This window comes from Notechis scutatus, chromosome 2 (genome assembly GCF_049901735.1).
Source record: "Notechis scutatus isolate UNSWTSFEM ecotype Mainland chromosome 2, rNotScu1.2, whole genome shotgun sequence".
In the NCBI taxonomy this organism is placed as follows: Eukaryota; Metazoa; Chordata; class Lepidosauria; order Squamata; family Elapidae; genus Notechis; species Notechis scutatus.
This window is the reverse complement of record NC_142010.1, coordinates 223,485,591-223,501,499: the sequence shown is the minus strand read 5'-3', so window position 1 is coordinate 223,501,499 and position 15,909 is coordinate 223,485,591. Positions and strand designations below refer to the sequence as shown.

Genomic DNA, 15,909 nt, shown 5'->3' with positions numbered 1-15,909 from the left:
ACAACTTCAGTCATTCGTTCAACAATTGTTGCAAAAAAAGTATGAAAAATGAAACACAACTCAGTTAACAACTGCCTTGTTTAACAGTAATTTTTTAGACTCAGTTGTGGTCATTAAATTAAGGACTACCTGTACTTCTTTCTCCTCCAATTTTCAGCACAACAATAAACATACTTTATTTTTATTTTACACACTGGCTTCCACTGAAGGATTAGAAGCTGAAACTTCCTTAAAACTGGAGGGTTTTTTTTCTATTAACTGGCTGAATCTTTGGCCATTATTTACTTGCTAGGTTGAGCTGATAATGCATTATTAATTATAAATCTGAAATGACAGCAGAATTAAAAATAGGAACTCTCTAACTATTTTGATTTGAGGTACAATTACTTCCTATAATTGCAACCTACATTAACAGAATCTTGCAAGTCTGAAAGTACAACTTTACGGCCACTACCTTTAACTGCCTGACCAGGGTGGGTCCTTCCTAAGTTTCTTTCTCTGACTGTTAAGCCACTTCTGTTCTTGTCTGATTGTTTCCTAGCAACATGTCTTCCTCTCATTCCCCAAGGTCACCCACACATTACATTACATCATCATAACAGATTACTACAATCATGTTGGGAACACTAAAGTGCTTCCAGGTTGAAAAAAAATTGAACAGTGACATCACTGTTGCCCAGGGATATCAGTTGGGGGCTCCTTTCTTATGCCCATTAAATTGTTCACCAAAATGGTACCCTTTTATATTCTTGCGGCCATCCAATTTCGAACTGCTAGCTAGGCAGGAGCTGGAGCATGTGACAGGAACTCACCCCGTCCCACAGTAACAACTGGTTTTGAATGAGAGCCTGATCAAGAGCCCATTATCCTAACCTTATGAACCACCACACTCCCCATCATAACAGCTATCAGAATATTAGAGTAATTCCTCAAGTACACCCATATGAAAATAATTCTCATCCTTTAAATTCCAAATCAAGTGATGTTTAGAAGAAAGCTTGCCTTAATATACAATTATCATGACCTATACCCATTAAAAGATTTCCCAGCATGTATTTATTAATTTATTTTAAATCACCAAAATCAATGGGCCTGTTTGTTTTAACTACTTTCAGTCTGTCAGTGAAATTAAAATCAGATTGCTTATCAACGTCATTAGTCTGTTTTTCAGGAACTTTGGGGGGGAAAGTCCATTTAGACCTAAAACTTTTGCAATGAAGATACATACATAGAATTGATTTTAATATTCCCCTTCTCTATTTCTAAACAAGTGATTCAGAAGCTAGATCAGAACCATAACATGAAATGGCTTCTCACAATGGGTCATATTCCTTATACTTTGTTTGATTGAGTGCATGTACTTGTAAACAACTATGGGGGACCATTTTAGTGAAAATATCTATTAATAAATCAACCCTATTATTACTCACTAGATTGTGGCATCCATCTTAGAGAGTGAGTTCCAGTAACCAAATATAGGAGGCAAAAGCTATGTCCACTAAGCAACATAACATAACCCATAAAACAACCTATTGCCCTCAGGTATATTGGTAATGTAATTCTCTTATCAAACTGGCTTGTTATGAACAGAGAAACATCTAATTCTCCATTGTTTTGATTTATTACTGGAAGAAAGAGACAGGATGCTTATGTTGCTTCTAATTAAAACAACTTCTCAAGTTATAAATATTTACTCTTAAGTAGACTATTAACTTTGTTAACTAGACAACACTGTGAGCCATTGGGTCACCTTCGTGAGAAAGGCAGTACAGTCTGATATGACCACAACGAACACTGAATTGTAGACTGACCATATTTTGTTTATCTCAATGCTGAACAGTCCCCTATAATCAACTAATAAGAAGGGTATATATCATAAACAGAAAAATAAATGTAGTGGTCAAATGAACTTCAATAATAAGTCAATGTTTATTTATCTAAACAGATAAATAGACCATGGGCAGGCAAAAAAGCAATGGGAATGGAAGCAACTTCTGACTTCCTGCCAGATTCCCCATTGACTTTGCTTTTGGTGAGGACTATCAGAAATCACTATCACAATGTGAGGATGCTTTTTGAATAAAGCTGATATGAACATCGTGGAAATTTCAATTATATGAGAGTAATGGGTCTTGGATTTGTATGCATTTTTAAGTTAGCAGATTTGATTTGAACAGTGTTGCAATATTAGCAGCATTTGGGCTAACTAGAAAGTACAAACAGTTAAACACAATGAGGTTTTTAGTAGTATAAATATAGATTAAGTCATTAGGTAGGTGTTACTGTATGCAGGAAGGTTTTCATCTAAGTGAATTGGGGCAGTTAAGTTTTTTTTTAAATCCCAAAAGAAGGAAATCTGTAAAGCATTCATACTGTTGCCAAGAGGTCAATAATAATGTCATATTATAAACTAAGAGAGAGATTTGACTTTGGGTTTTTTTCCATCCCAAGAGCAGAGTTATTTTACAATTCTGTTTTTATGCTGGTTCTATACTAACTGTTGTGAGCAACTCTATAACTGGGATTCTTGTGAGATAAATACATTAACTCTGATGCCTGAGAAAATATGGCTAGTTTCTGGAACATAACAATTTGTTTTATACAAGGTCAGACCATTTGTCTACATTGTCTTGTACCATCTGAGTAGCAGTCAACAACAACCTCAGTTAAACCTCACATCCCACCACATAAGATTCTTTAAATGGAAGGAGGGCCAGCAACTGAATCTGAAGTCTTTGACATTAAAGCTATATATTTAATGTCTTTGACATTAATGCTATCATAAATGTTTTGCCCATACACATCACACAATAAGTATGTTTATTTCTACGTAGAGCATATCAACAAAGCAATGTATCAAAAAGACAAATTTGATGCAAGGGGTACCAAACAAATGCAACAAATACAATCAAGCCATTTTACAATTAGTTTAAAAAAAGAGCAGCTTTAAAAGTGATTGCATGGGACAGAACTTTTGGAATATCCAGAGTAAATAAGAAGCACTGTACCACCAATTAAACCAAAGGCCCAGTTAAACAGATACACTTTCAGATCAGTCTCAATCGTAATTAAAGAGGGAGGGAATTTCCCAGTTGAGAAACTTCTGACTGAGAATCAGCTGTTTTGGATTGCCTTTCAATGAACCTCTTGCAAGCACAGCATCATCAAGAGGGCAGTTCTGCTATATCTTTAGGCCCAGATTTAAAAAAGAAAGCAGTTGTTAGATAGGAAAGCTTAACCCATACAGATCTTCATAGGGCATAATATACTGTATAGTTTAATTTTAGCTTGACAGCAAACTCGCAGCATTGGACTTAACACTGCTATAAAGCACACTTCACCAACAAAAAAAAAACAACCTGCAGGAGCCTAAAAGAATGTGGATTTCTGTTTGCTGCATATAGCAATTTCATGCCACACACAATGATATTCAGAAAGACTAAGCTGTGCTTCATCACATCTTGAAGCTTGTCTAGGAGAACTTATAGGATCAATGATCGTATATCTGCTGGATATGCATCCCATCCAATATGTATGATTGATTTACAGCTCAAAGTTGAGCTTAAAGAAAACCAAGCAAATTTTATTTCAAACTTCTTACATAGTAATTTTAAGATGGGGCAAGAAATGCAAATACAAATGCATTTACATACTCTTGTGTGTATGTACATAACACTTTTTTCAAATTTAAAGAATAATAAAATCTCTGGTGAACAATATTCACATAAATCTCAAGGGACATATTCATGCCAAAATTAATTACACAGCAAATCTCGGCCTTCTATGTCAATGTCATATGAATCAGTCCCTTTTAAATAATAAACACACAATAATGTGTTTATTTTGGGGTGATGTTACCTTCATATTTCTGAAGCAGCTTCATAGCACACTTAAAAATAAAGTGATCAAAATACACCACGGGATGCCTAAGGATTGTACAATGAATTTTCACTTGTATTGAATTTACTGTAGCCCCTTAGAAACTTCCCAAAAAGGACATGGGTATTTCACAGTATGTGATGATATATAGACACTCAGTGAAGCATGATTTGGTAGTATAGTGCAAAATGGAAGTTAAAGCTTTGGAACTAGGATAAGTGAAAAAGCAGGTTCAAATCCACCATCAGTGATCGAAGTTCAGAGTACTGGTTATTCTTTCTCAAGTGCAATGGGTTATTGTAGCAGAAGTGGCAGAACCTAAGAGACAGAGTCCAAACAGAAATCAGCCTAGACTTTCTACATAGCCATAAATGGACTAAGTTCAACCCTTTTTGAATCTCATTGACGCGTATCCACTGCAAAACTGGTGCCAAATTAGTGCTAATCATTAGTCAACTATGTTCCCATGCAAAGGGAGTATTAATAGTAGTAATTGGAACTTCGCAGGTAGTTCTGATCTTTTGTGCCTGGAAATTATTGTGGGAAAACCTGGAAAGGAAGAGCTGGCTTTGTTGCCTTGTGTTCTGGGAAAGAAGAATATAAATAGACAAATAAATAACTGTCCATGTGTTCTTGGGGGAAAAGAAGAATATAAATCAGACAAATAAATAACTGTCCATAGAAGTATTCATGCTCTAACCACAGATAATCTTACAAGACAGCTGGAACTAGAAATTTCAATGATAAGCAAGATGGTTGTTAAGTGAGCTCCACTCAATTTTGCAACCTTTTTTTTTTTTTTTTTTTGCTTTTTGCTATGGTTAAACAAATAATTGCAGTTGTTAATTGAATATGTGGTTATTAAGGAAATCCAGCTTCTCTACGACTTTGCTTATTGGAAGCCAGTTGGAAGATTGAAAATAGCAATCACACGATCCTGGCATAGAACAAATATCGAAAATACATGCTGGTTGCCGAGCGACAGAATTTTGATCACGTGACTGTGATACGCTACAATTGTCATAAGTGTGAGGAACAGTTTTAAGTAACTTTTTCAGTGTTGTTATAACTTTGATCACTAAAGGAATCAGTCACTTAGTGATCATAACAAACCTGAGCAGCTAAAATGTGTTGAAAACCTAAAGTTAATAAAAATAATAATGATAACATTACATAACACGGTCTATTTAAAGTAGTTTAGGTAATTTGCTTGTTTCTGCTTCATGCTATTTCTCTAACTTCAAGCTAATGTTCTTGGTCTGTTGGACATCTTGTCTTCTGGTTTATTTTTTATCCTCAGTTATCATTTTTTAGTATTCCTTCTTATTCTTTTATTTAAAAAAAATAAGGAAAATATCCTTTTTTAACATACTGTCAGTAAATAGCACATTCTCATATTTTTCCATTTCTCATGTGTAACTTATTGGTTAAGTTTTGTAACTAATCATGTCATCCAAATCAGAATCAGTCATTTTGGCAGTTGCTTGAGGTTTGGACAAGATCAGTCACAAGCTGTGCACAATAAAGGATGTGAGAATTAAGATGGTGTTGTATGCTATATCTCATCAACTAAAGTGTTTTTGGGCTTATTGTTTTCAAACTCTGTTTGAAAAATCTGTGCCATATTCTCCTCATTAGGATAAACAGTTTTTAAATCTTGAACAATAAATGAAAATTTAGAATACTTAATTTGAACTTGATTTTGCCTCTGGTCCTTAATTAAATGTTTTTTTTTATGATTCCAAAGTTGTTTCTATTCAGAATCTATGCTGCTTTTCATTCTGTTTATATTTTTTTCTGCTTCTGTCAGCAAATCTCTACTTTAAAAAGGCCACAATTTTTCTATTGAAACTATGATTCAATCTATTATAAAAGAGAATTTATAAACAATTTAGCAAAAACCAAAATTATATGAAAAGGATCATCAAGAACCTTCATATACACTCTTACCACAAACTAGCAAAACATTATTTCTTGTGCCATTAAGTAGAACTCATACCAGTTGAGAACACATTTCTGGATAGCTTCAAATCTTCTATTTTTATAGTTCACTTCTATAAAGTTTATTCAAACATAAATGTCAGTGTGTCATATTTCTGCTGAATTCACCATATCTAGCCTCTCTTTGCTCTAAACTTGATTCACAGGCTCAATAAATACATAACGTTCTTGATTTGTATCTCATCTATATTATAGTCTTAATAATAGGAATTGCCTTGACAGAGAAAGGGTGCGTAGGAGAAGCAAGAGACAGTTGAATGTTTTGATTTATGGTCAAAAGATCATTCTTTGCCAGAAAAGTCATTTTGTTATGCTATATAGAGTTTTGTTGGAAAAGGTACTACTGCTATAATTTGGCCAGTGAATACTACCTGACAAATGCTAGTTTGCCTCCCTCGCACAGATCCTTTCACTTTAAAAAGTTATATCAATGTTATAAACTTTTAATTGGCAGTACAATTCAGAGAGCATCATTATGCAATCTTCTTATGGGCTTGCTCAGACTGATTTGAAGGAATAGTTGTTTTCTCTTTTTTTTAATACTCACAAAAACCAACCAGAACATTTGTACCTCCATCTCAACCAATATAATAAAATGACATATTTTTTTCTTGTAAAGCAAGCAATATTTTTAAAATGCTTTGCCCCTCACTACAAACTAAGTTACTTTGTATATAAAGCAATGTTTGCTTTTTACTGAATGCCAGGCAAACACAAAGTTTTAATTTCTAATATCACTGAGAGAATCTCAAAACTCAACAAGCAGTTGGACCATTTTACAGGCCTACAAGATCTGAGATTAGAGAGATGCTAGAGTTGGATACATTTACTTTATTTTGATTTTTGGTCCTTGCTTCTTTATGGATATTAAAAATATTCCAACTATAAATATTTCAAACAGTTATTAAATAGACAATTACAGAGTTAACAGAGATACAGCAGGAGAAAAATATACAATCCTATATAGATTTAGGTAGACATATGATAATAAGAGCATATTAACCTTTAGTTATGGCTATTGCTGTAGCTTTCCAAATGCCAATCTTTAATAAAAATGCTAAAATCATGGAACATTCAAGTAATATATAAGTAAAATTAAATATAATAAAAACATTTAAAATTAAAATGTAAAATGAAGTACTTCTCTCTTTTCTTTTTCATTTCCCCAAACCACTATTACTCAGCTATTTATACTTTGCTTTAAACCTTTATAGCTATTGCTTGAATTTAGCATAAGGCCAATCAGATAGTTCGTTACCCTTTTTCTTTAGCTCTGCCCAAGTCTAAAATATCTGTAACTAAAATTCCTATCCCATTGTCTCCAGCCAATGTAGAAGACGCTAACTCATTGCAGTAGATCAATGCCAGTAGATTTGTCAGCAAAGAGGTTTCCAAACAAATAAAATACAAAATAAGTGAAATGATGGGGGAAAGATAGCTCCAGTTTTACTGTGACTTAAAGGCACATTGGCGTAATTCCATTGGGTGTTTCAAATCATGTTTTAGACCACTTTGTGCTACAACAGATTAACCAACTCACTCAGGAAGTAATAGAATATCAATCAACTCTCAATTCTGCATGTAGCTACCCAATTGTGTAAGTAGATGACTTATTAACCCTCCTTCACAAGCACACATTCAAAGGATAATGCAAACCGTATTTCCCCTTATCTCTCTACTAGTAAGAACGCATTCAAGGACCCATGAATATACCGCATATTCTAGGGAACCATTAAAAACACAAACTTCAACATGTTCTAAAATTGGTTTTAATAGATCAGAACTGCCCCGGAAAATAGTGGTTTCACAACTTATTCTGGAAAAATGTAAACAGCCTTCAGAATTATTTCAATGAGAGATTTTTTTAATATTGGGCAGGAGAAAGAGGAATAGATAAATCCATACAGAAAGTTTTAGAAACAAATTATGGTACTGAAATCAAGAGGCAAGTTAGCCATGACTTATTTCAATCCTACACCTCCTTTCCTCTGTTCACTGCCCTTCTTGACCTTTTAGCTTCAGTTTCATGGGAGCCTGAATACGTGAATAGAAAGAGGCATTAATCCCCAACCAGAGCTTTCCGGAACACTTGTTAATTTTAACTAAGGTTCTTCTAAAGCAGGGATCCCCAAATTCTTCAGTTCATCAACCCTTTCGTGAAGTTTTAGATGGCTTATTGACACTTTAGATGATTTATTTTAGATGGCTTATTGACACACTTTAGATGACAAATAACACTACTACTCTAACTAATAATACTATAAATGACAATGACAACAATAACAGATAGTCCCATCGACCCTTTCAAAAGAGTGCTAGAATCACTGACAAGAAGACAGATATGGATATTTCTTTCCCACTGGCTGCTGTACAGATCTTGCACTGCTTCTGTATCAAGTGATTTCACACAGCTGTATTTCCCCCACAACTGTAATTTCTGAGGACTTCCGGAAAACACTGAAACTGCCAGGATGAGTATCATGCAGTTGCATTTCCTGAGGCTGTCCAGTGGAAAGCGGGGGAGACTTTGCAAACTCCATTCTCACTTCTATGAATTGCATCCACTGTCTACTCAGATGCTGCTAGCCAGGTCAGAATTAGGCTCCTTGGCCACTCATGATTAGCACTACTTCTTTGCATCACAGAGCATGTTTATTATCCTCCCTTCTTCTTCACCCTGCATGGACCCACAAGTTCTGCCACCTGTCAGCACACTTGATAGGTAAGCATGTCATTCTAAGCATGTGAATAAACTAGCACCTTAAGGATGTATCTAAACTCCAGCCTTCAGGAGAATGATTTGTGGTTGCTTTTAGCTCAGGCAGGGAATGCTTAGTGGGAAAAAGAAAGGAATCCAGGGGGATCTATCAACCCCTTTTCCTAAGTTAGCTCCATAAATAAAGAAAATGCAGGTTTTGGGCTTCCTGCAGCAGGAAAATATAGTAGCAATGAGAGCAGCACAATAAATGCAAATTTTAACAAGCATAAGGGTCGGTGCAGGCGCTTTAACCAAAATAGATGTGTTGCATTTCTCTTTCCAAAGGGTTATCCCAACAGTTTAGGAAGGCGGAGGTGTAAAGCTGTAGGAGTTGCAGCCACTGTTTAGCAGAAGGGAGAAAGCCAAGAATCATGCCTGATGGTTAACAAAGAAGCTAACCTTTTGTCTCTGCTGGCACCTCAGAAACCTTATCACCGAAACCCCGCCACTGGTACAGCCCTTTTCCTGTTTGTGCAAACCTCGCAAAAGCCGGCAAGGATTTGCGACCTCGGCTCCTTCTATTTTATTTGCTCGGGAAGCGAAGCACAAAGCAACGGATCAGACGGATGTTACCAAGCTACTCCTCTCCGTTTGGGGTCTATCGGGGCGACCGTACCCCGCGAGGCGAGAAAACTGGAGGAGAAACGAGGGTCATTGCCAGGCTAGAGGGGCGAGACGCCCCCCTCCCCTTCTCGCCATGCTCCCACTTTTCCTGCAGCTGGAAGATTTTGCGAATGGGTTGAGATCCGCAGCTTCGCCGGGGAAGGTGGAAACATTTCCAAAGAAAAGACGACCTGGGAACGAGACTGTATAGGAGTGACAAGGAAGGAGGCGAGCAGTTCTGGCTGCCACGCATCATCACAGTCTCCTGCCTTTCTATTCGAAACGCTGCAGCCTCCGCAGACACCCACGGGTTTCTCGAGAGGCTAGGCAGGCAGACACGTATGAAAAGTGTAGGTGCCGGTGAAGAAAGCTGGAATCGGGGCGGAGGCAAACCAGGGAAGAAAACACACACACACACCCCTCCAGTGCCGGCAGTATCTCCTCTCTTTGCTGTGCGGGAAGGAGCGGGGAGCAAGACTAGTTTCCCTATCTAAACGGCACCGCTGTTCTGCTGCTGTACTGTACGAGAACCACGTTGGATTTCCCAGGCACCGCCGGCTCCCACCCCCTCGGGCACGCCTTCCCACCTGCCAACAGACATGCCTACACCAAACCAGCCAGCTTCAGGATGAAGTTAGTGCTATGCCCGCCAATGGCAGCGTAAAAAATAAAAATAAAAATGCAGCAGTAGCAACAGCAACCAAGCATCCATTCTCCTTGAATTCTCCAAAAAACATAAGTCGACGCAACTGATCCCGCCAGGTTTCTCCCGTTGAAAAGCTCCTCAGGGTTAAATGCAACCCTGTGCCGTAAAATTAGAAGAGGCTCCTTCCCTCCCCTTTTAAGTGCGCGCTGCAAACCGCAGTCTCTGCACAGCTACGTCGCACTAGACGGGCTAAAGTTTTGTTTTGCTCTATAACGCAGTCGAGACGCGTGCAAATATGAATCATTTCATTGCCGTCGTCTCAAACGAAAAAGAGCAGCAGCAGACGGCTTTGGACGTTTTGTTGCCACGAAGGAAGCAGCAAGAAAGAAATAGGAGGACGCGCCCCTCTAAAAAGATGACCCGCGTCTCTAACCCACTCCTAGAAAACTTAAGCCTTCGGGAGCCCTCTTGAGTCTGAAGCACCGTTTCATCAGTAGCTGAGCGCAATCGGACTTGCTTCGGCGCTAATCCCGCTTCAATGATCTAGAGATGGGGTGTAACCCAGTAGAAGCGGAAAGGAAAGGGACATCGGGATTTGAAATAAAGTCATCATAGACGAGTCCTAACACTAATTTCCCACTAAATTCCCGTCTAGGACCAGGGCGTTCCTAATCCGCAGCCATTCTGGATAAAATACAGGTGAACTCCTGGAAGAGAGGAAGGAGTGCCACTCCCCCCCCAAACCAGCACTGTAACAGAAGAGAGCCGCTTCCCGCATCTCGAGCTATGCTCGCTTACTTCGGAACCTCTCGGCGCTTCCAAATCTCTAACGCGTCCCTTGCTTTATTCCTCTTAGCAACTGGCCAGCCGTCGAACAACTCATTCGGGCGATCACCTTTCTTTCCCTTTCAACTTCTTTCCAAAACTCGGCCGTCATTTTCGCTTGAGGGGGGTGGAGTGATCACCTCTCTCCCGCAGCCGGATCTAACGCTTAGCTTTATGCGAGGGCGAAATCGCAGGCTGCAGCAGATCAAAAGGAAGTGGGCAGTGGGGTGGGTGTGTTTGTGTGGAGAGAGGTCTTCACAACATCCCCCAAAAGATATACATCTACTACAATACAAGTTAGGGAGGGGGCTGAGGGGAGCAAACGCCACCGACTCTTTGCACCTTAACGGGCTGTGGGGGCGCACCCCGGCTCTCCTCCTCCTCCTCCTCCTCCCTTTTGTCAAATACGTGGGAAAGCAAACGCTTTGCATTTACCCGCTGGGTTGCGCCTCCGGGTGCCCCTCGGTTCTTGCAATCTCCTTTGTCTTGTAAAAGATCAGGAGGATACTTATCGTGCAGATAGTCCACCTCTTCCTGATGGAACGCATGTCTCCCGCAAATCGGAATTCCTCCCGTTTCCTTTGTTTGGCAGGATGCGAGAGAAAGGGGAGCAAAGGAGAATAAAACAAAGCAGCATTCAGCCAAAGAGGTTTTCTTTTTCTTTTGAAAAAGCAAAGCGGGGAAAAAAAAACAAAAAAACAGCCGACTTGATGTTGTGGGAGGCGAGGCTGCCGTTGCTTTCCCTCCCTCGCGGACGAAGTCCTGCCCGAAGTCCACGCGCTCCCAAGCTCGTCCAGCAATTGCTCCTCTCCAAGCTCCTCTCACGCCGCCTTCCCGTTTAGGTAGCAGCAGAGGCGGCAGCCGCCAGTCTCCGGGGCGTCACGTAGCCCCGCCCTTTCCCTGGCGGGGAAATGATGAGCAAACCTCGGCCAATAAGTGGCCAGAGGAGGCGGGGAATGCCGCTACCCTAAACTTTAAAATGCGCCTCTCGGAGAAGAGAAGCGAAGCTTGGTTGGGGTGGTCTTCGGTGTTTTGTGAGGAGAAAGCGGCGAACGGAGGTGGCGTGGCGCGGGTTTTTTTTTCCTCCCTTAGGTTGCGAGGCACCTCAGTGTAGCTTTGGGCGCACTTAGGCAGAAGTAGGTCCCCGGGAATTCACGGACTCTCATTCCAGAGAGCCGTGAATAGGGATCTTCTTTTTTTTTTAATGCGCTCGGTAAGATGGTGCGTCTCACCTTAACGCCGCATTGCTTGAAAGAAGGATGTGACCGAAGGACGACCGTGTTTTTTGTTGCGAGATGATTTGCATTTGTTTATTGCAAAAGTGGCGGTAAAACAAGAGAGTCTTTAACTTCTGAATGTTCTTGCCCGGGGTTAACCTAAGATAATGATTCCTTGACTCAACAATTACACAGTGATGAGTTGTTCCTTTTTTTTCCCCCTGGACTCTTTTGACTCTTTAGACTAATCCCAAATCCCAAAATTTCCTGGTGTTTCCTATTCAAGTATCAGCCGGATCTGGCTTTTTTTAATTTTGGACTTATCGTACCAGCACTGAGGGTTGTCCTTCAAATCCACCATTAGGTTCTGTGAAGGTATGGAGGGATGATCTTGGGGGACAGGGCAAAGAGGCCTAACAAATACTAGGAATAAAAAGCAGTTTAATCTGAAGCAAGAATGTGGATGGGACAGAGACTCCCCTAGAACTAGCTATAAAGAGATGGGAGAATTGTACTTTCACACTTGAAAGGTTCTCCAGGAGTTCACTTACAATAAAGTACAGTATAATTAGCCTATCTGGTCATGCCTCTTGTCTTGACTACCTTGTAAAACTGTTGGGTTTATACCACATTCTAAACCTGGATTAACAAAGCAAAATTGCTGTGTTATAGAACTGATTATGCCAAAGAAGTGAAGCATATTATGTGATTGCCTTATTCATACAACATTCACACCACATAAGGTGGTGGGTGGAATATGAAAACTTGCTGAACTACAAACTAGTTGGGTTAACCTAGATTAGCAGGCTGTGTGACCATGATTTTCACCCTCCCTGTCCCCTTGAATTGGAGGATCCCTGGCAAACTTGGGAGGGGGATCTCTTTTAATATTATAGAAATTAAGAATTGTAGAGTAGGTGAGAGAACAGAATACACAATAGTAGGAAGGTACTGGGCTTGGGGAACATTAGAGAATTTACTTTGTTTTAAGCTATGATGTACATATTTTAACCAGAGCATTTCAGTTTTTGATTTAAAACCTCAGCATGAGAAACTTATCCAGTTTTAATGGTTAAGGTAGGTTGGCTATATAAAGAGAATTTCAGGGTCAGACCCAGCCCTAAAGTCTAGGTTCGTGATGGCAAACCCATGGCATGTGGCATGCACGTGGCACACAGAGCCATTTCTGCCGGCACGCGAGAGCTTGCCCAGAAGAGCTCCATGCACATGGCCCACCTGACAGCTAATTGTCGGGTATCTGGTGTACATGCACGTGGGTGCGTGGGGATAACGCACACATGTGCCTCTGCATCTCTATGTGCACTGCATGGGGGTCTCATGCAGAGATGTGGGGGGTGCACATGCATGTGCAGGGGGTGGGGGGGGCTCCCCACGCATTGTCTTCTGGGGGCTGGCACGTGAGCGCGCATGCAATTTTCAGCACAGGAGCCCAAAAAGGTTAGTCGCCACTGGTCTAGGTAGCCCCATCCTGGTTCATAGAAAAATGTTTTTGCTCTGGAATTATATACATACAACTATATTAACTATGCCAGTTGGATAACAATACCTTCATGGATTTGAATGCAGAAATGAACAGCTTTCCTAAAGCAATCTAGTCTGAATTGTACAATCCTTTGAAATGCTAATACAATGTGAGATAGGGCATAAATACTCAGTGGTGTGGGATTCTACATATAAAGCAGCCAATCCTAGCTACATTCTATAAATATTCTTCTATAAAATATAAGATAGTTTTTATTCCAATAAAATACCTGTGCATATTTGTTACAGATGAGGGATTTCATAAAGATTAGTGAATGTAATGACCAAGCAATGTGGGTTTCCCAATGCCAGAATAAATACAGAAGCAATATTATGCTCTGTTCTAGCATATGAATATATTTTCCTTAGAATAATACAGTATATAAGCATGGCAGTGTGACTCTTGATCAAGTGGTTGTCTGTGTCTCACCATTTTACCTCTGTAAAACGGGTTTTAAAGCAGGATCTGAAAAAAGTAGGCTTTTTGGTACTTGGATTCCTTGAGTACCGTTAACCTCTCCCAAATTTGAAAACTCATGAGTTTAGAACTTGCTTGTTTGTGTCATACCATATGCTATCTGAAAGTAATATGGAACTCAAACAATATTTGACTAATACTTGACTTTTAAGGATCTTTGCAATGCATTCACCAATCTCTCAGGAGCACTTTGAAAGTAATACACACTAGTCTTCTGGTATTCATTTCTGTTCAGTATGCTGAAAACAAGGGCAAATCACTGTTGATCACTGTTCCACCTCAAGTGCCATACTACTTCTAGTGGCAAATACCTTCTTTATACTCTCATTCCACATAAAATGGAAATAAATTACATGAAATTCTCCCTATTCAGAGATCATTTTGTATTTTTGAGGGAATGCATGATTTTCAGTAACAAGTTTTGTGTTCTGAGTTTTTCAATCCGTGGTTGAGTTTCTAGGTTTCTTTATTTTAAAATTTAATGAAATCTAGATGTTTCTATTCATTGCATTATGTTGTATATATTAAATAGGTAAACATAATTTATTTGAGACTGATTTATTGTGTGTTATGTGGACATTTTTTTCTGAAGAATCTGGGTTTATTTGAGCAAAAAAATCTAAAACCCATAGGTAATCCTGCTGAAGGCCAGATCCTGAGTAGGTTGATGAGATAAAAAGAGTACTGCTGAAGGTCAGATCCTGGTAGGTTGATGAGATAAAAATAACTGTTATATCATTTGTTGATCAGAAATTCCACACAGACATATGTTTGCAAAGAGAAAACTAGTGTTACTCTACTATCAAATATATAGCAGCCAAGCCAGAAGCAAATCTAGCCTCTTGAGAATAGATGCCATCATAGGATTGAAAAGGTTTAGATCAGTTTTCAAATTGGAAAGAGTTGTTATATGGAAATAATCAAGATATTACAAAGGGCAGTAGAAGCTTTTGAATCCTTCAAAACTTTTCATCAGAAAGATGTTACAAAAACAGGAGGTAGAAAACAAACTAGAAAGATCTTGCATTTTTTTTAAATATCTTGACATTTACAACCCCTTTTGTATCATTTTGATTTGGCTCTAATATATTATACAACTCTGGATTTTGGATTTTTTTTTCTCTTAAGGTACTATAACTTTTAAAATCATATATGTTATTTAAAAGTTCTAGGGCATGTGATGGGAGAACCAAAAATTGGGTCTTCAAACAAGACCATATATTTGATATTAGGAAAGCTAAATATTAAATCAAAAACTAAATCAGTTATTCAAATGAGTTACTTCTATGAATGAATGTTAAATAGTTCAATTAAAGGAATGAAGATACCAATTGAGAGAAATCCTGTTTCATAGCTTTTAAAGATGACACATTCTGTTTTATGGAATACGGCTTTGAAAGAGCAAAATGTAAATGCAGAAATAATTGTACATTAAGCTATTCAAATTATCCTGGACAAATTAGTATGCATTTTAAAGAAAAGTGTAATATATGTATTGGAACAGCAGAGTCATACAGAAGCTTTAATATTTGTGCTATGATATGAATACTCTTGTTAAATATGAATTGAGCCACAACACTGGACTAAGGTTAAAGGCCTAAATTAGAATTGAGGATCCAATCTCTCATTTGCTCACAAAACTTACTGACAAACAATACTATACATGTGTACCAAAAGTATATCTAAATTCAAGGAATTACTTCAAGTCAGTGGATCTGAAACTGCAGCCTGCATAATTTTAAAACAGTTATTTACCTCCTGACTGTCCTATATTATCGTAAACCACGTTTTAAAAACTAGGGCCTCACATTAACTCTTTTGCATGTCCCGCTAAGCCATAATGTTGTAACTATTTGATTTTTTAACAATTGTTTTAATCCTCTACAACTCACTTGGAGCACTGTAGATAAAATGAATTGGAGAAGGCAAACCACATAGATCTTTACAGGCAGAATGGGAT

General features: G+C 38.7%; 1 protein-coding gene across 1 annotated transcript in view; it reads right to left on the bottom strand.

Moving 5' to 3' along the window:
* The window catches only part of ST8SIA4 (ST8 alpha-N-acetyl-neuraminide alpha-2,8-sialyltransferase 4), a 92,444-nt gene extending 80,880 nt beyond the window's left edge, over positions 1 to 11,564 (bottom strand). Inside the window, exon 1 of the mRNA XM_026671366.2 lies at positions 11,148 to 11,564. Coding sequence (XP_026527151.1) covers positions 11,148 to 11,260 — 113 coding nt within the window. The 5' untranslated portion in view covers positions 11,261 to 11,564. The remainder of the gene's footprint in view (positions 1 to 11,147) is intronic.
* Between the last annotated feature and the right edge of the window lie 4,345 nt (positions 11,565 to 15,909).